The sequence below is a fragment of the Microcebus murinus genome, chromosome 12, assembly GCF_040939455.1.
Source record: "Microcebus murinus isolate Inina chromosome 12, M.murinus_Inina_mat1.0, whole genome shotgun sequence".
Lineage (NCBI taxonomy): Eukaryota > Metazoa > Chordata > Mammalia > Primates > Cheirogaleidae > Microcebus > Microcebus murinus.
In genome coordinates this window covers 47,213,690-47,226,828 of record NC_134115.1, presented here as the reverse complement: position 1 = coordinate 47,226,828, position 13,139 = coordinate 47,213,690, and the positions used below count along the sequence as shown (strand labels likewise).

The 13,139-nt window shown below is 38.4% G+C and overlaps 1 protein-coding gene across 1 annotated transcript; it reads left to right on the top strand.

Annotated features, from left to right (window-relative positions):
- The first annotated feature begins 4,097 nt into the window (after positions 1–4,097).
- On the top strand, positions 4,098–4,661 carry IFNB1 (interferon beta 1). The gene has a single exon (XM_012769808.2). It carries the CDS (start codon positions 4,098–4,100, stop codon positions 4,659–4,661), a length of 564 nt encoding a protein of 187 aa, XP_012625262.2.
- Positions 4,662–13,139: the final 8,478 nt, after the last annotated feature.

Genomic DNA, 13,139 nt, shown 5'->3' with positions numbered 1-13,139 from the left:
CACTAAATCACAAAGGTAATGACCTAATGACCTGGTAGCTTAATAACACTAACTCTCAGTTATCTTCTTATTCTGAGGAAAAACCCACATACAAATAGTTCTAAAGGTACAAAGTAAACAGGGAAAGATTTTTCTTCCTTGCTACATCTTTACTCCTGAACATTATTCCCTAGAGTAACTACTATTAATAGGCGAGTGATTGTACCCAGAGGAAAAACTTATATACACATATCAGCCTATTATGTATACCTATTTAGTAATTTATAAAACAGTAATACCACATCTCTCATGTGTATTGCTCTTTTCATTAAATATATCTGTGATATAGGTTCATAGCCCCTGAGTTTTCTTTTTAATGGCTGAATAATATTTCATTTTTTACATACCATAGTATTAGTTGATGGATGTTTGTCTTTTTTACCATGACAGTATTGCAATAAACATTTTTATATGTTGTGTTTATGTACACATGTGTGTGTACATGTGTGTGTATATAATACACACACACACTCTGCAGGGACGGTTATAGGTACATTCCTAGCCATGGTATTGCAAGTTGAAGGGATAATTCCATTGCTTGAAATTTTATATTTTAAAATATACAACCAATTTCCACATGGTCTTTCCTTGTGAGCTAGTTTGGGTTTTCTCACAGCGCAGCAAGCTGAGGACAGTCAAACCCTCATGGCCAAAGTCTTCAAGAGCAAAATTTCTAGCTAACAAAATAGAAGTTGTACATCATCTTTTCTGATCCAGCTTCAAAAATACACAGCATTACTTCTACCATAGAAGTTGACTCAGATTCAAGAAGAGGAGACATCAACACCCACCTCTTGATGGGTAGAGTCAAAGTCACACTGTAACTTACCACAGAAAATGGGTAGGCTTCGTTCAGGCTAATTAAAAACAAAACAAAACAAAAATCACCTTTTCCATTCTCCAAAAAGTTTGCATAAATTTATACTTTTGTTAAGAGTATATTTGAATTTACATTTCCTCATTCCCATTGCAAATCTAATTGGTGAAAAATGGTTACCTCATTACTAGTTTAATCTACATTTTTACATTAGTAACATTAAGTAGATTTTTATATCTATATTAATCCCTAACATTTCTTTTCTTTGTATCTGGCTATTTATAAACTTTTTTATTAGATGGTTATTAATTTTAGGAGCCTTTTGTAAGTGAAGAAAATTATGCCTTTCTTATTGTACATTATCCATATGTTTTTGATATTGCTCTTTTTGACTCCGTTTTTCACTATACTGAAACATAATTTATCTATAGTCATATCAATATTTTCTATAGTTTCTGGGTTTTTTTTTATCTTGCTGAGAAAGATCTTCTGTATTCCATTATTATTTTTAATATATCCATTTTTTCCAGGTTTTGGTCATTGACCTTATAATTTGTTCCATATAATATTATTCTGACCATATAATATTAAACCATGTTCACTTTCCTGGATATAACTCTCTTTGGTCAATATACTATTTCTTATATACTGTTGAATTCTAGTTGCTAATATTTTTTCTCAGATTGAGGCTTTTTTCCAGTGTCAGATTTTCCCAAAACTTCTTATTTCTTGTGACTATCTGTTATTCAGCAAAATGTAAAATTTCTTCTTTTATTTCTAACTGTTCCCTGCATATATTACTTCATATCTGAATTTTTCTAATTCCAATTTAGGTTGTTTTATATGATTTCTTAATGTTTTTCAACTCCTTTGATAACAGTATGTTACAATTTTGATCTATTTTGTACTCATGTATTCCTGGCTACTTTCATTATTTGTAGAGATAGTCTACTTCCTATTCTCCGTTTTCTAATAACAATTATGTATGAGATTTCCTCTCAATACTTTCTGTGGCTGGGTTTTTTCTTGAACTAGAAGTAGTTGAGGGTGGTTTTTCTAACTTCACAGAGCTCCCTCTTCTGTTGCTTTTGTGAAGTGTTCAAAAACATAGCAGCTTTGGGACTTTTTGATGAGGGCCATTCTCACTGGAGTTAAGTGACTTCTCATTGTAGTTTTGATTTGCATTTCCCTAATTATTAGAGATGTTGAGCACTTTTTTATATGTCTCTGGCCATTAGTCTGTCTTCTTTTGAAAAGTTTCTGTTCATGTCCTTTGCCCATTTATTGATGGAGTTGTTTGATTTTTTCTTGTTGATTTTCTTAAGTTCTACAGAGACTAATGTTATCAGCCCTTTATTGGATGTGTAGAAAGCAAATATTTTCTCTCATTCTGTAGGTTGTCTATTCACTCTAAAGATAGTTTCCCTGGATGTGCAGAAACTTTTTAATTTGAACGGGTCCCCTTTGTTTATTTTTGTTGCTGCTGTGATTGCTTTGGGGGTCTTCTTCATAAATTCTTTGTCTATGCAGATGTCTAAAAGAGTCTTCCTGACATTTTCTTCCAGAATTCTTAGGTTTAAGTCTTTTACCCATCGTGAGTTGTATGGATGTAGAGAGATTGAAACACTCCTACACTGCTAATGGGACTGCAAATTAGTACAACTCCTGTGGAAAGTAATTTGGATATACCTCAAAGAGCTAAAAATAGAAATGCCATTTGAATCAGCAATCCCACTACTAGGCATCTATCCAAAGGAAAAGGAGACATTCTATAATAAAGACATCTGCACTCAAATGTTTATAGCAGCACAATTCACAATTGCAAAGATGTATAAACAACCCAAGTGCCCATCAATCCATGAGTGGATTAATAAAATGTGGTATCTGTATACCATGGAATACTACTCCACTACAAAAAACAACAGTGATCTAGCACCTCTTATATTATCCTAGCTAGAGATTGAGACCATCCTTCAAAGTGAGGTATCAAAAGGATGGAAAAACATGCACCACATGTACTCACCATCAAATTGGTACTAATTTACCAACACTAAGGTGTTCACATGGTAGTAATACTCATTGGGTGCCAGTCAGGTAGGGGGTGGAGGGGGTAAACTCAAAACTAATGGAAGTGGAACACACTGTATGGGGGAGAGACATACTTGTAGCCCTGGCTTGGGTGGGTAAATGCATTACATGTAACCAAAATGTTTGTACCCCCTTAAGCTCCTGAATAATAATAATAATAATAATAATAAAAATAGCAGCTTGCTTTCTGAGTTGTTCACCTGCATTCTGGTTGGAGTCTTCTCTTTCCTTGTTTCTGTTGTTTCTGTCCTGCTCAAATGTGATTTCACTTGTATCAGTTTCTCAACAGTGTAGGGCCCTATCCCAAAAGGCAGCTATGGCTGATTGGTTTGAAAATTTCTCATACCCTAGACTATTTCATTGCCTTTCAGAACTTTCCAAGACCCTCTCACATTCATCCACTATTGCACTGAACAAAACCCTTTCCAGTTTTAGCTGCTATTCTCTGATTGGCTTTTCAGTAAATAAAAGCATCCCCACCAAGACACTAAAATCAGATGACGTTCAAGACCCTTATATAAAATGATATAGTATTTGCATTTAACCTACACACACATTCTTGTATACTTTAAATTATCTCTAGATCACTTGTAAAATCCTAACACATGTACATGCCGTGTAGACAGTTGTATGACTGTATTTTTAAATTTTATATTATTTTTATTTTTGTATTATTTTTTATCGTTTGGGTTTTTGTAAAACTATTTTCAATTTGCGGTGGGTTGAATCTGTGGGAGCAGAACCTGGAGATGTGGAGGAGCAATTGTACCTCTTGGCTGTTTTGAGGTCCTTGAGTTCTCAGGTCATTTGCTTTCTTCCAAGTCTTTTTCTTTTTCTTTGCCTTATCAATTCACTGAAACTTTACAAAACATTAGAGATCCTCACAATTTGTATATCTTTTTCCTTAATATATATATAGAGAGAACATAAAATAGGAGCTTAAATAAAAAGAATTTTAGAAACTACTAAAAATTTAAATGACATAGGAAAACTGAAAGGGGGAACTGAAAGTGGGAAATTCCTCTGAAATAGAAAGGACCATCTCATATAAATAGGCCATCCCCATGGAGGAAGGACATTCACACTGCCTGCTTCTGAAGACGTGGCTCCAGCAGGGGCACAGGTTGTAGGCAGCACCGTTCCCGTTTTCATCATGGCCAACCTGTGCGTCCTCCAGGTCACTCTCCTGTTGTGCTTCTCCACTGCAGCTCTTTCTGTGAACTACGACTTGCTTCGATTCCGACAAAGCAGCAGCAGTTCTGAGTGTCAGAAGCTCCTGCGGCAACTGAATGGAAGGCCTGAACACTGCCTCCAGGACAGGGTAGACTTTGAGGTCCCTGAGGAGATCACACAGCCACAACAGCTCCAGAAGGAGGACGCCGCACTGTTCATCTATGAGATGCTCCAGAACATCTTTGGTGTTTTCAGAAGAGATGTCTCTAGCACTGGCTGGAATGAGACCATTGTTGAGGACCTCCTTGCTAAACTCTATCAGCAGATGGACCGTCTGGAGACAATCCTGGCAGAAAAACTGGAGGAGGAAAACTTCACCATGGGAAAAATCAAGAACATCCTACGCCTGAAGAGCTATTACTTCAGGATGGTGCAGTACCTGAAGGCCAAGGAGTACAGCAGCTGCGCCTGGACAATTGTCCGAGTGGAAATCCTCAGGAACTTTTTATTCATTAACAGACTTACAGCTTACCTGCAAAACTGAAGATCTCTTAGCCTGTGCCTCTGGGACTGTACAGTAATTTCAGGCGTTCTTCAACCAGCAGAGTCTCTTTAAGTGACTGACAGCTAATGCACTGCCTTTGAAAGGATAATAGAAGACTTTAAAATTTTTACTAACTTATAAATTATTATTTTATTCTTTATTTGAACTTTTACTTTGGAAAATAAATTATTTTTGATATAAAAGTCAACATGGCAGTTTTAATTTTAACTTGATTTATATAACCAACCTTATTAAAATTGCTGAGCACCTATTAGGTGTTCTTTATAAAATGTGCCTGCGAAGAATTGTAGAGTTCCTGACTCCTACCTTTGAGGAATGTAAAATCCAAGGAAGCCACCTGGAATATACAAGGTATAGACAATAAGGGGACCTGAACCTTATAGGGGAATAAATGTTCTACGAGATTGAAAGGGAAGAGGCAAGCAGGAGGCTCTGGAGCTAGAACCTGGGGTGCCCACTGCTCCTACTTGGTGATCCAGCTTTTCTGGCTGTACAGTTAGAATCTGGCTGGCCACCAGGGTAGCCAGAGGAATGTATCAGCTCTTGTGTATCATCCTAAGCCCTCCCCTGTTATTTGGGGGGATACTCTGCTCCCAGAAGGATTTAAAAATATCTGTATGCCCCTTCAAGCTTTAGACACTTCCATGACACTATTCAATAGCAATTCCTTTATTGTGCTCTTCATGGGATAGCCAAGATGCGTGGGTCTCTTAGGGGAGCTGAGGATCTCTGTCTGCTGCCAGCACTACAGGCACCAGAGGAAGAAGAATCCTTTTTAGACCCTTGCTATCTGGTTAACTTTCTCCTCAGTTTTCCAAAAAACCAAGTCTGCCTCCAGTGCCCCCTGCCTTGTTCCTACAGAATTCCAGGAATATCCTTATGTGGTTTTCCTGCTGCTCTGCATCTCTGAAGCCACACACGGCCTAAAGCCAAATCCAAGACAGGTGCAGCAGTTTAAGCCCAGTTTTTAAGCCCAGCAAAAAGCCAGAGAGCATGGGAGAAAGGGAGATTCAGGTGGCATAATCAGGGAACTAATTTTTTTCCAGGGCTTACACTGGGAAAAGTCATGCTTTCCTAGGAGTTCTTTGGTCACCTGGCCAGCACGTGCCAACTGGTAAGGTTTTTGTCTTGGTAGTGAATCTCTTGGGAACTTGGGTTATTATGGCTATTACTGTCATTAGCAGCTGCCATTTACTGAGAAATTCTAGAGAAACAGGCACTGTGCTGAACCCCTATGTAGGTAATTGGATTTAATCCTCTTCACAAGCACCCTCGGGTAGGCACAATTACATTATTGCCATTTCACAGGAGAGGAAACTAAATCTCAGATTTAGTTACTGCCCCAAGGTGGCATAGTGACCTCATTTACTCCACAGTATGTGGAAGTTTCAGAAAGAAGCACAAGGGGAAGAATCAAAAAAGTCTGTATTTGTATCTAGGCATTTTCTCCTAGATCATTACAGAGATCCGAGTTTCTTTTAAAGGAGTCAGCCTTCAGGAGAAGAAATCTGTCTGTAGAGAGTTCCAGAGAAGCTACTTTTGTGTAGACAATGAACTTAGGGCTCTCTGTTCTGGCTCAAGATGAGTAACACACCTCTGTGCAACCAAGAAGTGTCACCCTGGTGGGCCCGCTGCCATTGACTCCAGCCAGTCAAGTGCCCTGTAAAACAACCAAGCTTCCTCCGTCCCCCAACTTCCCACCTCAGCTCTGCCAAAAGCCCTTCCACAGCTGGGCTCCCTTTTGTCTTAAGTCAAGGAGAAGATCAGCACGTGGAAACACAGAGTCCAGGCAGTGTTGAGAGCAGCCAAGAGGATGTTAAAGAAGTCTCTCAGCAATGAGCCCCTACTGTCTACTTCCTTCTCTGGCTGAACTGCTCAACTGACCCTGAAACTGGCAAGTTCCTGGAAAGACCTGCTCTCTGCCTGTGTGCTGGGGCCAGACGGACCAGAAAGAGGCTTCCTTTGTAAAATTGTAAATACTGTGTCACAGCTGAGCATGTCAGCCCTTCCAGAATACCAAAAGTATAATACGTCCATCACCAGTTGAGGATAAATAACAATTAAAATTCATTCCAATAAAAATGAAGGAGGCTGGGTGCGGTGGCTCACGCCTGTAATCCTAGCACTCTGGGAGGCCGAGGCGGGCAGATTGCTCGAGGTCAGGAGTTCGAAACCAGCCTGAGCAAGAGTGAGACCCCGTCTCTACTAAAAATAGAAAGAAATTAATTGACCAACTAAAAGTATATATACAAAAAATTAGCCGGGCATGGTGGTGCATGCCTGTAGTCCCAGCTACTTGGGAGGCTGAGGCAGGAGGATCGCTTGAGCCCAGGAGTTTGAGGTTGCTGTGAGCTAGGCTGACACCACGGCCCTCACTCTAGCCTGGGCAACAGAAGTGAGACTCTGTCTCAAAAAAAAAAAAAAAAAAAAAAAAAAGAAGGAGACTAGCCCAAAGGTGTATATTTGCATATGCTGAACAGATGACTATGTTTAAAGGGTAAGGTAAAATAACCATATAATTTTAGTTGGCACCAGAATATCTCATAAGGAGAACATTCTTTGTTTAGAAAAATATCTCATGAGCCTCTTAAGATAGAAGGTAAGATCTTGAGGTTATGGGTGTAGCAATGCAAAAGATAGTGAAACACCTATAACATCTATTTGTGTATCAGCTGGTTTCTGAGTAGAAAAGAGACAGAAAGAAATCTCCCCAAAGGCCTGGAGGTGTAGTGCTCCCCAGAACAAGGCAGAGAGTGAAAACCTCTTGGTGGAAATGAACAAAGAACTTTTCAGAACAGTGTGTCTCACATGCAAATTGAAATTGTGTACAGTGATGTGTTGAACTCTTTCTACTATCTTCTCCAAAACTTCAGCAATGATTGCTACCCACAAAACATCCTTGTGTGTAGAATTTCTGTGTATTCAATCATATTAAGTGTCCAGGTCTGTGTTTGAAACAGTACAGAGAAACAAGCATGGGTAGCCCATACCTTCACAAATAAACCAAATTAGTGGGTACAGAAGGCAAAACTATGACCCCAGAACCACCTTCCCTCTTCTCACATTGTATCTTAGGAATCTGAGGAAATCTTACTGACCACAGACCTGGAACAGAAGATGCACCATCTTATCTAGCTCTTGAGCAGCAAGAAGACCCTGATAAATATTTGAGTTACATATAAATATGTAGATGTGTCTTAAACACATGAACATGCAGATGCAGAGTACTATCAGTACACATCTGTGTAAAGTCTTTTTTGCAGTTAACAAAGCTGATATTTAGGTACTGTAGGTAACATTGAACGCTTCCAGGTACTTGGATTACATCTGATCAGGGACTTGTTCATAAAAAACTCTTACGAAAATGAAAAGAACATACTGCAGACTGGGAGAGAATATTTGCAAATCCCACATCTGAAAACTCAATAATAAGGAAACAAACAACCCAATAAAAATGGTTGACATATTGGAACAGACGCTTTGCCAAAGAAGATGTACAAATAGCACATAAGTACATAGAGCTAGTAAAGCCTTCCTTGAGGATTTTTGTTGGTTTAGTGTGGGGGCTGGGCCTAGAAGAAAGGACGGATGGATGGAAAGAACGTGAGCGGGGTGGATGAAGGGTCAGGTGAAAACGCCTGCCTGAAGCTGCTTGTTCGCTGTATGTAAAGGTCAGCTGACCTTTATAGCTGACCTGTATGGAAGTTGTTAAAGAAATTAGCAAACAGCCCTGAGCCTTAGCACGTGTCCTTGGAAATAAGTAGAGAGAGGAACGTGGCTGGGGAGGCCATTTTCTCCTTCAGACTTTGGTCTCTCCCCTTCTCTCTAAACACTATGCGTTTAGAGTAATTATTCATTCCTTCGCTACTGAGCTCAGGAGTGAAAAGCAGCTGCTATGGTTTAGGTCAGATAATGAATGTGAAATGCTTTGATTACAGAGAAACGCTTCCCACCATGGCCCTTTCTGAGGAAAATCCACCAGTTCTCTTGGCCAAGCTCTATATGATGCATGTGAGGTCTGCCCAGCAGAGATGGTAGGGCCCAGATCAATATGGGGTTTTGTCTTGGCTGGCCTGGCTGTGAGACATACAGAGAGAGCCAGCAGTTGGTAGGAGAGTCAGAAGGTGAATGGCACTCAGAACCAGACCTTGCCTATTACAGTTACTTTCTCCAAATCTGTTGCAGTGATGGTTGTGCCTAAAAAATGGACTATTTTATAAGTCCTTTTGTTCTCAACATTAATTGTAGCTTTTTAAATACAAGTTTAATTGCCTGAAATTTCCTAGAATAGTTTAAAACAACCCCCAAACTGGACTAGAAGTGCAGTACAGAATTATACTCTACTAACTTAGTAGGATCAAGTTGATGACTTAACATGTTAATTGACTTGGTGGAGAGTACAGGCAGGGTTATGGATGGATGACCTGACTTGTGGTGTTCCGTACTTACAAATGGGCTCCTGAGATTCCCAATAAGGATAATTTAAAATTAAATAATTAAATTAACAATTTGGAACTAGTTTCTTCCACAGATGTAAACAAACCTGCATGGTATAAGCGGTTTGTTGGAGCAGCATCCAACAAACCAGCAGACTAGCAGCTAGCAGCTAGTCTCATAGGTAGATAGCGAAGCAGCTGATAGCAACACAAGAACACAAAGAATCAGAAGACGCAGAGCCAAGAAAGTTGATGACAAAAGAATTAGCTGAAGCCTTTTGTCTCATTGGAGCAGGATTTGCTAAGCTCGGGGAGCAAGAGCCTAACACTGAGCGGTTTACAAAAGTTTACCGTACAGTTGGTGAGAACATCAGCCGCTATAAGGCCATTTATGATGACAAAAAGAAAAAAGCTGTGCAAACCACCCTAGATACCTTTCTCAAGAAATGGATTTCCGTGGTGAGCTCCCCTCCTCCAGCGACAGAATCAAATCCTGATGCTCTGGCACCATCCCCGTCATCACCTTCCGATTAATGGATTTATGTTAGCTACCTTCTTGCCTCAAAAATGCCACTTCCAGTAAGCAGGACATTGATGCAACATTACAGGTGAGTGCTAACCTCTAAAATTCTTATTTAAAATTTCTCCTATCTTCTACCTAAACTTTTTGTATGAGTTTGTTTTTCTGTTGTTTTTTTGAATTAAAAGAAAATACAATAGTTTCTGTAATTTATTATTATAGTACAGGGGTATTATTATTACAATATTACACTGTATTATTATTACTACACATGGCTCGCATGACTTGCAAAGCTCTTTGTGAGCTTACTTCTGCCCATCTGCACAGCTTCATCTCTTACTGCCTGACTTTTCCCAGTTCATGTTCCAATAATAAGGAACTCGGTTCAGTTCTCTGAACATTTCCTGCTCTCTCATCACTGGGCTTTATGAATTATATTGTGTGTACTGCTTCCTCTGCATGAGCCCGTCCCACCCCCACCAAGTAGTTAATTTCTACCAAACCTCAGGTCTTAGCTTTTTCCTCCAGGAAGGTTTCAGGTAACTCCCCCTTCTATAAATCCTTATAACACCTTGTATACTTTCTCAATATCCATCATGCTCTCTTAAAATTGCTTGCTTATTTCTCTGCCTCTATTATTAGACCATGAAGCGCTATGAGAACAAGGATTTAAGTTTTCTTGTTTACCCTTGTGCCCTAGCTCAGTGCTTGATACGTTATATAGACTCAAGTATTACTTAACTGCCTGAGGAACCAACCTGGTGGTTATAGTGTTGTTAGTGTTGCTATTGTTGTTGTTGTTGTTGTTATTATTACAGTATATGTGCTATTCATCAGGAATCTGAGTTACATTCAAATCCTACCTAAAAGCATTCTCAGGAACGTATCTTGTCTGTAACTGGGAACACCTGTACTCCAGAAACTTGATCACATCAAATAGTTGTCACCAAATCAGCAAATTCTGTTTCAATTGACATTCTATTTTGAAATTCCTGCTTTGCTGTATAATTCCCCATGTAGGGTAGTCTTAGACAATCTGAAATGCATTATTTAAATTATGTCCTCCAACAATTAGCCTAGGAATTTAAAAAATGGAGTCCACTTCAAAAGACCCTTTTAAGAAAGTGAAAAGGCATGTCATAGACTGAGAAAATATATTTGCAAATCTTATATCTGGTGAGTTGTATCAATGCATAAAGAACTCTCAGAACTCAATGATAAGAAAGCAAATAACCAAATAAAAGATGGATAAAACATTTTAACACCTATTTCACCAAAGAAGGCACACAGATGTCAAATAGGATAGGAAAAGGTGATCAACATCATTAGGCATTAGGGTAATGCAAATTAAACCACAATGAGACATCACTATGTGCATCTAAGAGTGGCTAAAGTTAGACTCACCATATGAAGCATTGGCAAGGAGGTAGAGCAACTGGAACTGGAGAGTTACTGTTGTGGACTTTATGGAACTCTCAAAAAATGGTACAAAGGCTTTAGAAAACTATTTTGCAGTTTCCTAAAAAGGTAAACATATACCTGCCATATGACTCAACCAGTTGACTCCCTGGTATTTACCCAAGAGAAAAAAAGCTTGTGTCTATACAAAAATTTGTATATGAATGTTTGTAAGGAGCTTATTTTTTATTTCAAAATATTATGGGGGTATAAATGTTTTTACATGGATCACGTTTGTAATGCTTGAGGCAGGGCTATAAGTGTGCCCATCGCCCAGATAGTGTTCATTGTACCCATTAGGTAGGTTTTCACCCCTACCCACTTCCCCCTGCCCTCTGCTTTATTTCCACTGAGTTTTACTTCCCTCTGTGCACATATGTGCTCATTGGTTAGTTCCAATTTAGTAGCATTGCTTGTTTTTCCTTCCTTAGATACTTCACCTAGGTTAGTGGTCTCCAGTTCCATCCAAATGGTTGCAAAAGACACTAATTCATCCTTTTTATGATTAAGTAATATTCCATGGTATACATATACCACATTTGTTAATCTGCTCATGAATTGATGGGCATGTGAGTGAATTCCACATCTTTGTAATTGTGAACTATGCAGCAATAAACATTCACGTGCATGTGTCTTTTTTATAAAAAGACTTATTTTCCTTTGAGTAGATACCCAGTAGTGGAATTGCTAGATTAAATGGTAGGTCTACTTTTAGTTCTTTGAGGAATCTCCATACTGTTTTCTATAGAAGTTGTACTGATTTACAGTCCCACTAACACTGTATAAATATTCCTTTCTCTCTGCATCCATGCCAGCATCTATTGTTTTTGGACTTTTTAATAAAAGCCATTCTAACTGGAGTAAGGTGATATTTCACTCTAGTTTTAATTTGCAATTCCCTGATGATTAGTGATGCTGAGCAGTTTTTCATATGTTTGTTGGCCATTTTTCTATCTTCTTTGAAAAGCTTCTGTTCATTTTTTTTTTTACCTAGATTTGTATGGGGTTGTTTTTTTCTTGCTGATTTGCTTGAGTTCTTTGTAGAATCTGGTTTTTAGCCCTTTAGTAGATGAATAGTTTGTGAATATTTTCTCCCATTTTGTAGGTTATCTATTTACTCTGTTGATTATTTCCTTAACTGTGCAGAAGCTTTTTAATTTAATCAAGTCCCATTTATTTATTTTTGTTGTTGCTATAATTGCCATTGGGGGTCTTAGTCATAAATTCTTTGCCTAGGCTAATATCTAGAACAGTTTGTCCTACATTTTCTTCTGGAATTATTATGGTTTCAGGCCTTAAATTTAAGTCTTTTATCCATCTTTAATTAATTTTTGTGAGTGGTGAGAGATAGGGATCCTATTTCATTCTTCTGCATGAAGCTATCCAATTTTCCCAGTACCACTTGTTGAATAGGGCTTCTTTCCCCCAGCATATATTTTTGTCTGCTTTGTCAAAGATCAGTTGGCTGTATGTGGATGGTTTTATATCTGGGTTCTCTGTTCTATTCCATTGCTCCATGCCTCTATTTTTGTACCAATAATATGCTGTTTTGACTACTATAGCCTTGTATTATAGTTTGAAGTCTGGTAATGTGGTACCCCAGATTTGTTCTTTTTGCTTAAGATTGCTTTGGCTATTCAGGCTCTTTTCTGGAGCCAAACAAAGTTAGAATTATCTTTTTTAGATCTGTGAAATATGAAATTAGTATTTTGATGGGGATTGTATTAAATCTGTAGATCACTTTTGGTTGTGTGGACATTTTTACAATATTGATCCTACCAATCCATGATCATGATATGTTTTTCTGTTTGTTGTGTCATCTGTGGTTTCCTTCCTCAGTGTATCATAGTTCTCTTTGTAGAGCTCTTTCACCTCCTTGGTTAAGTATATTTCTAGGTATTTTATTTTCTTTGTAGCTATTGTGAATGGTATTGAGTCTTTGAGTTGACTCTCAGTTTGACTGTTATTGTTGCATAGGAAAGCTACTGTTTTGTGTACATTGATTTCATAACTGGAGACTTTGCTAAATTTATTTATCAATTC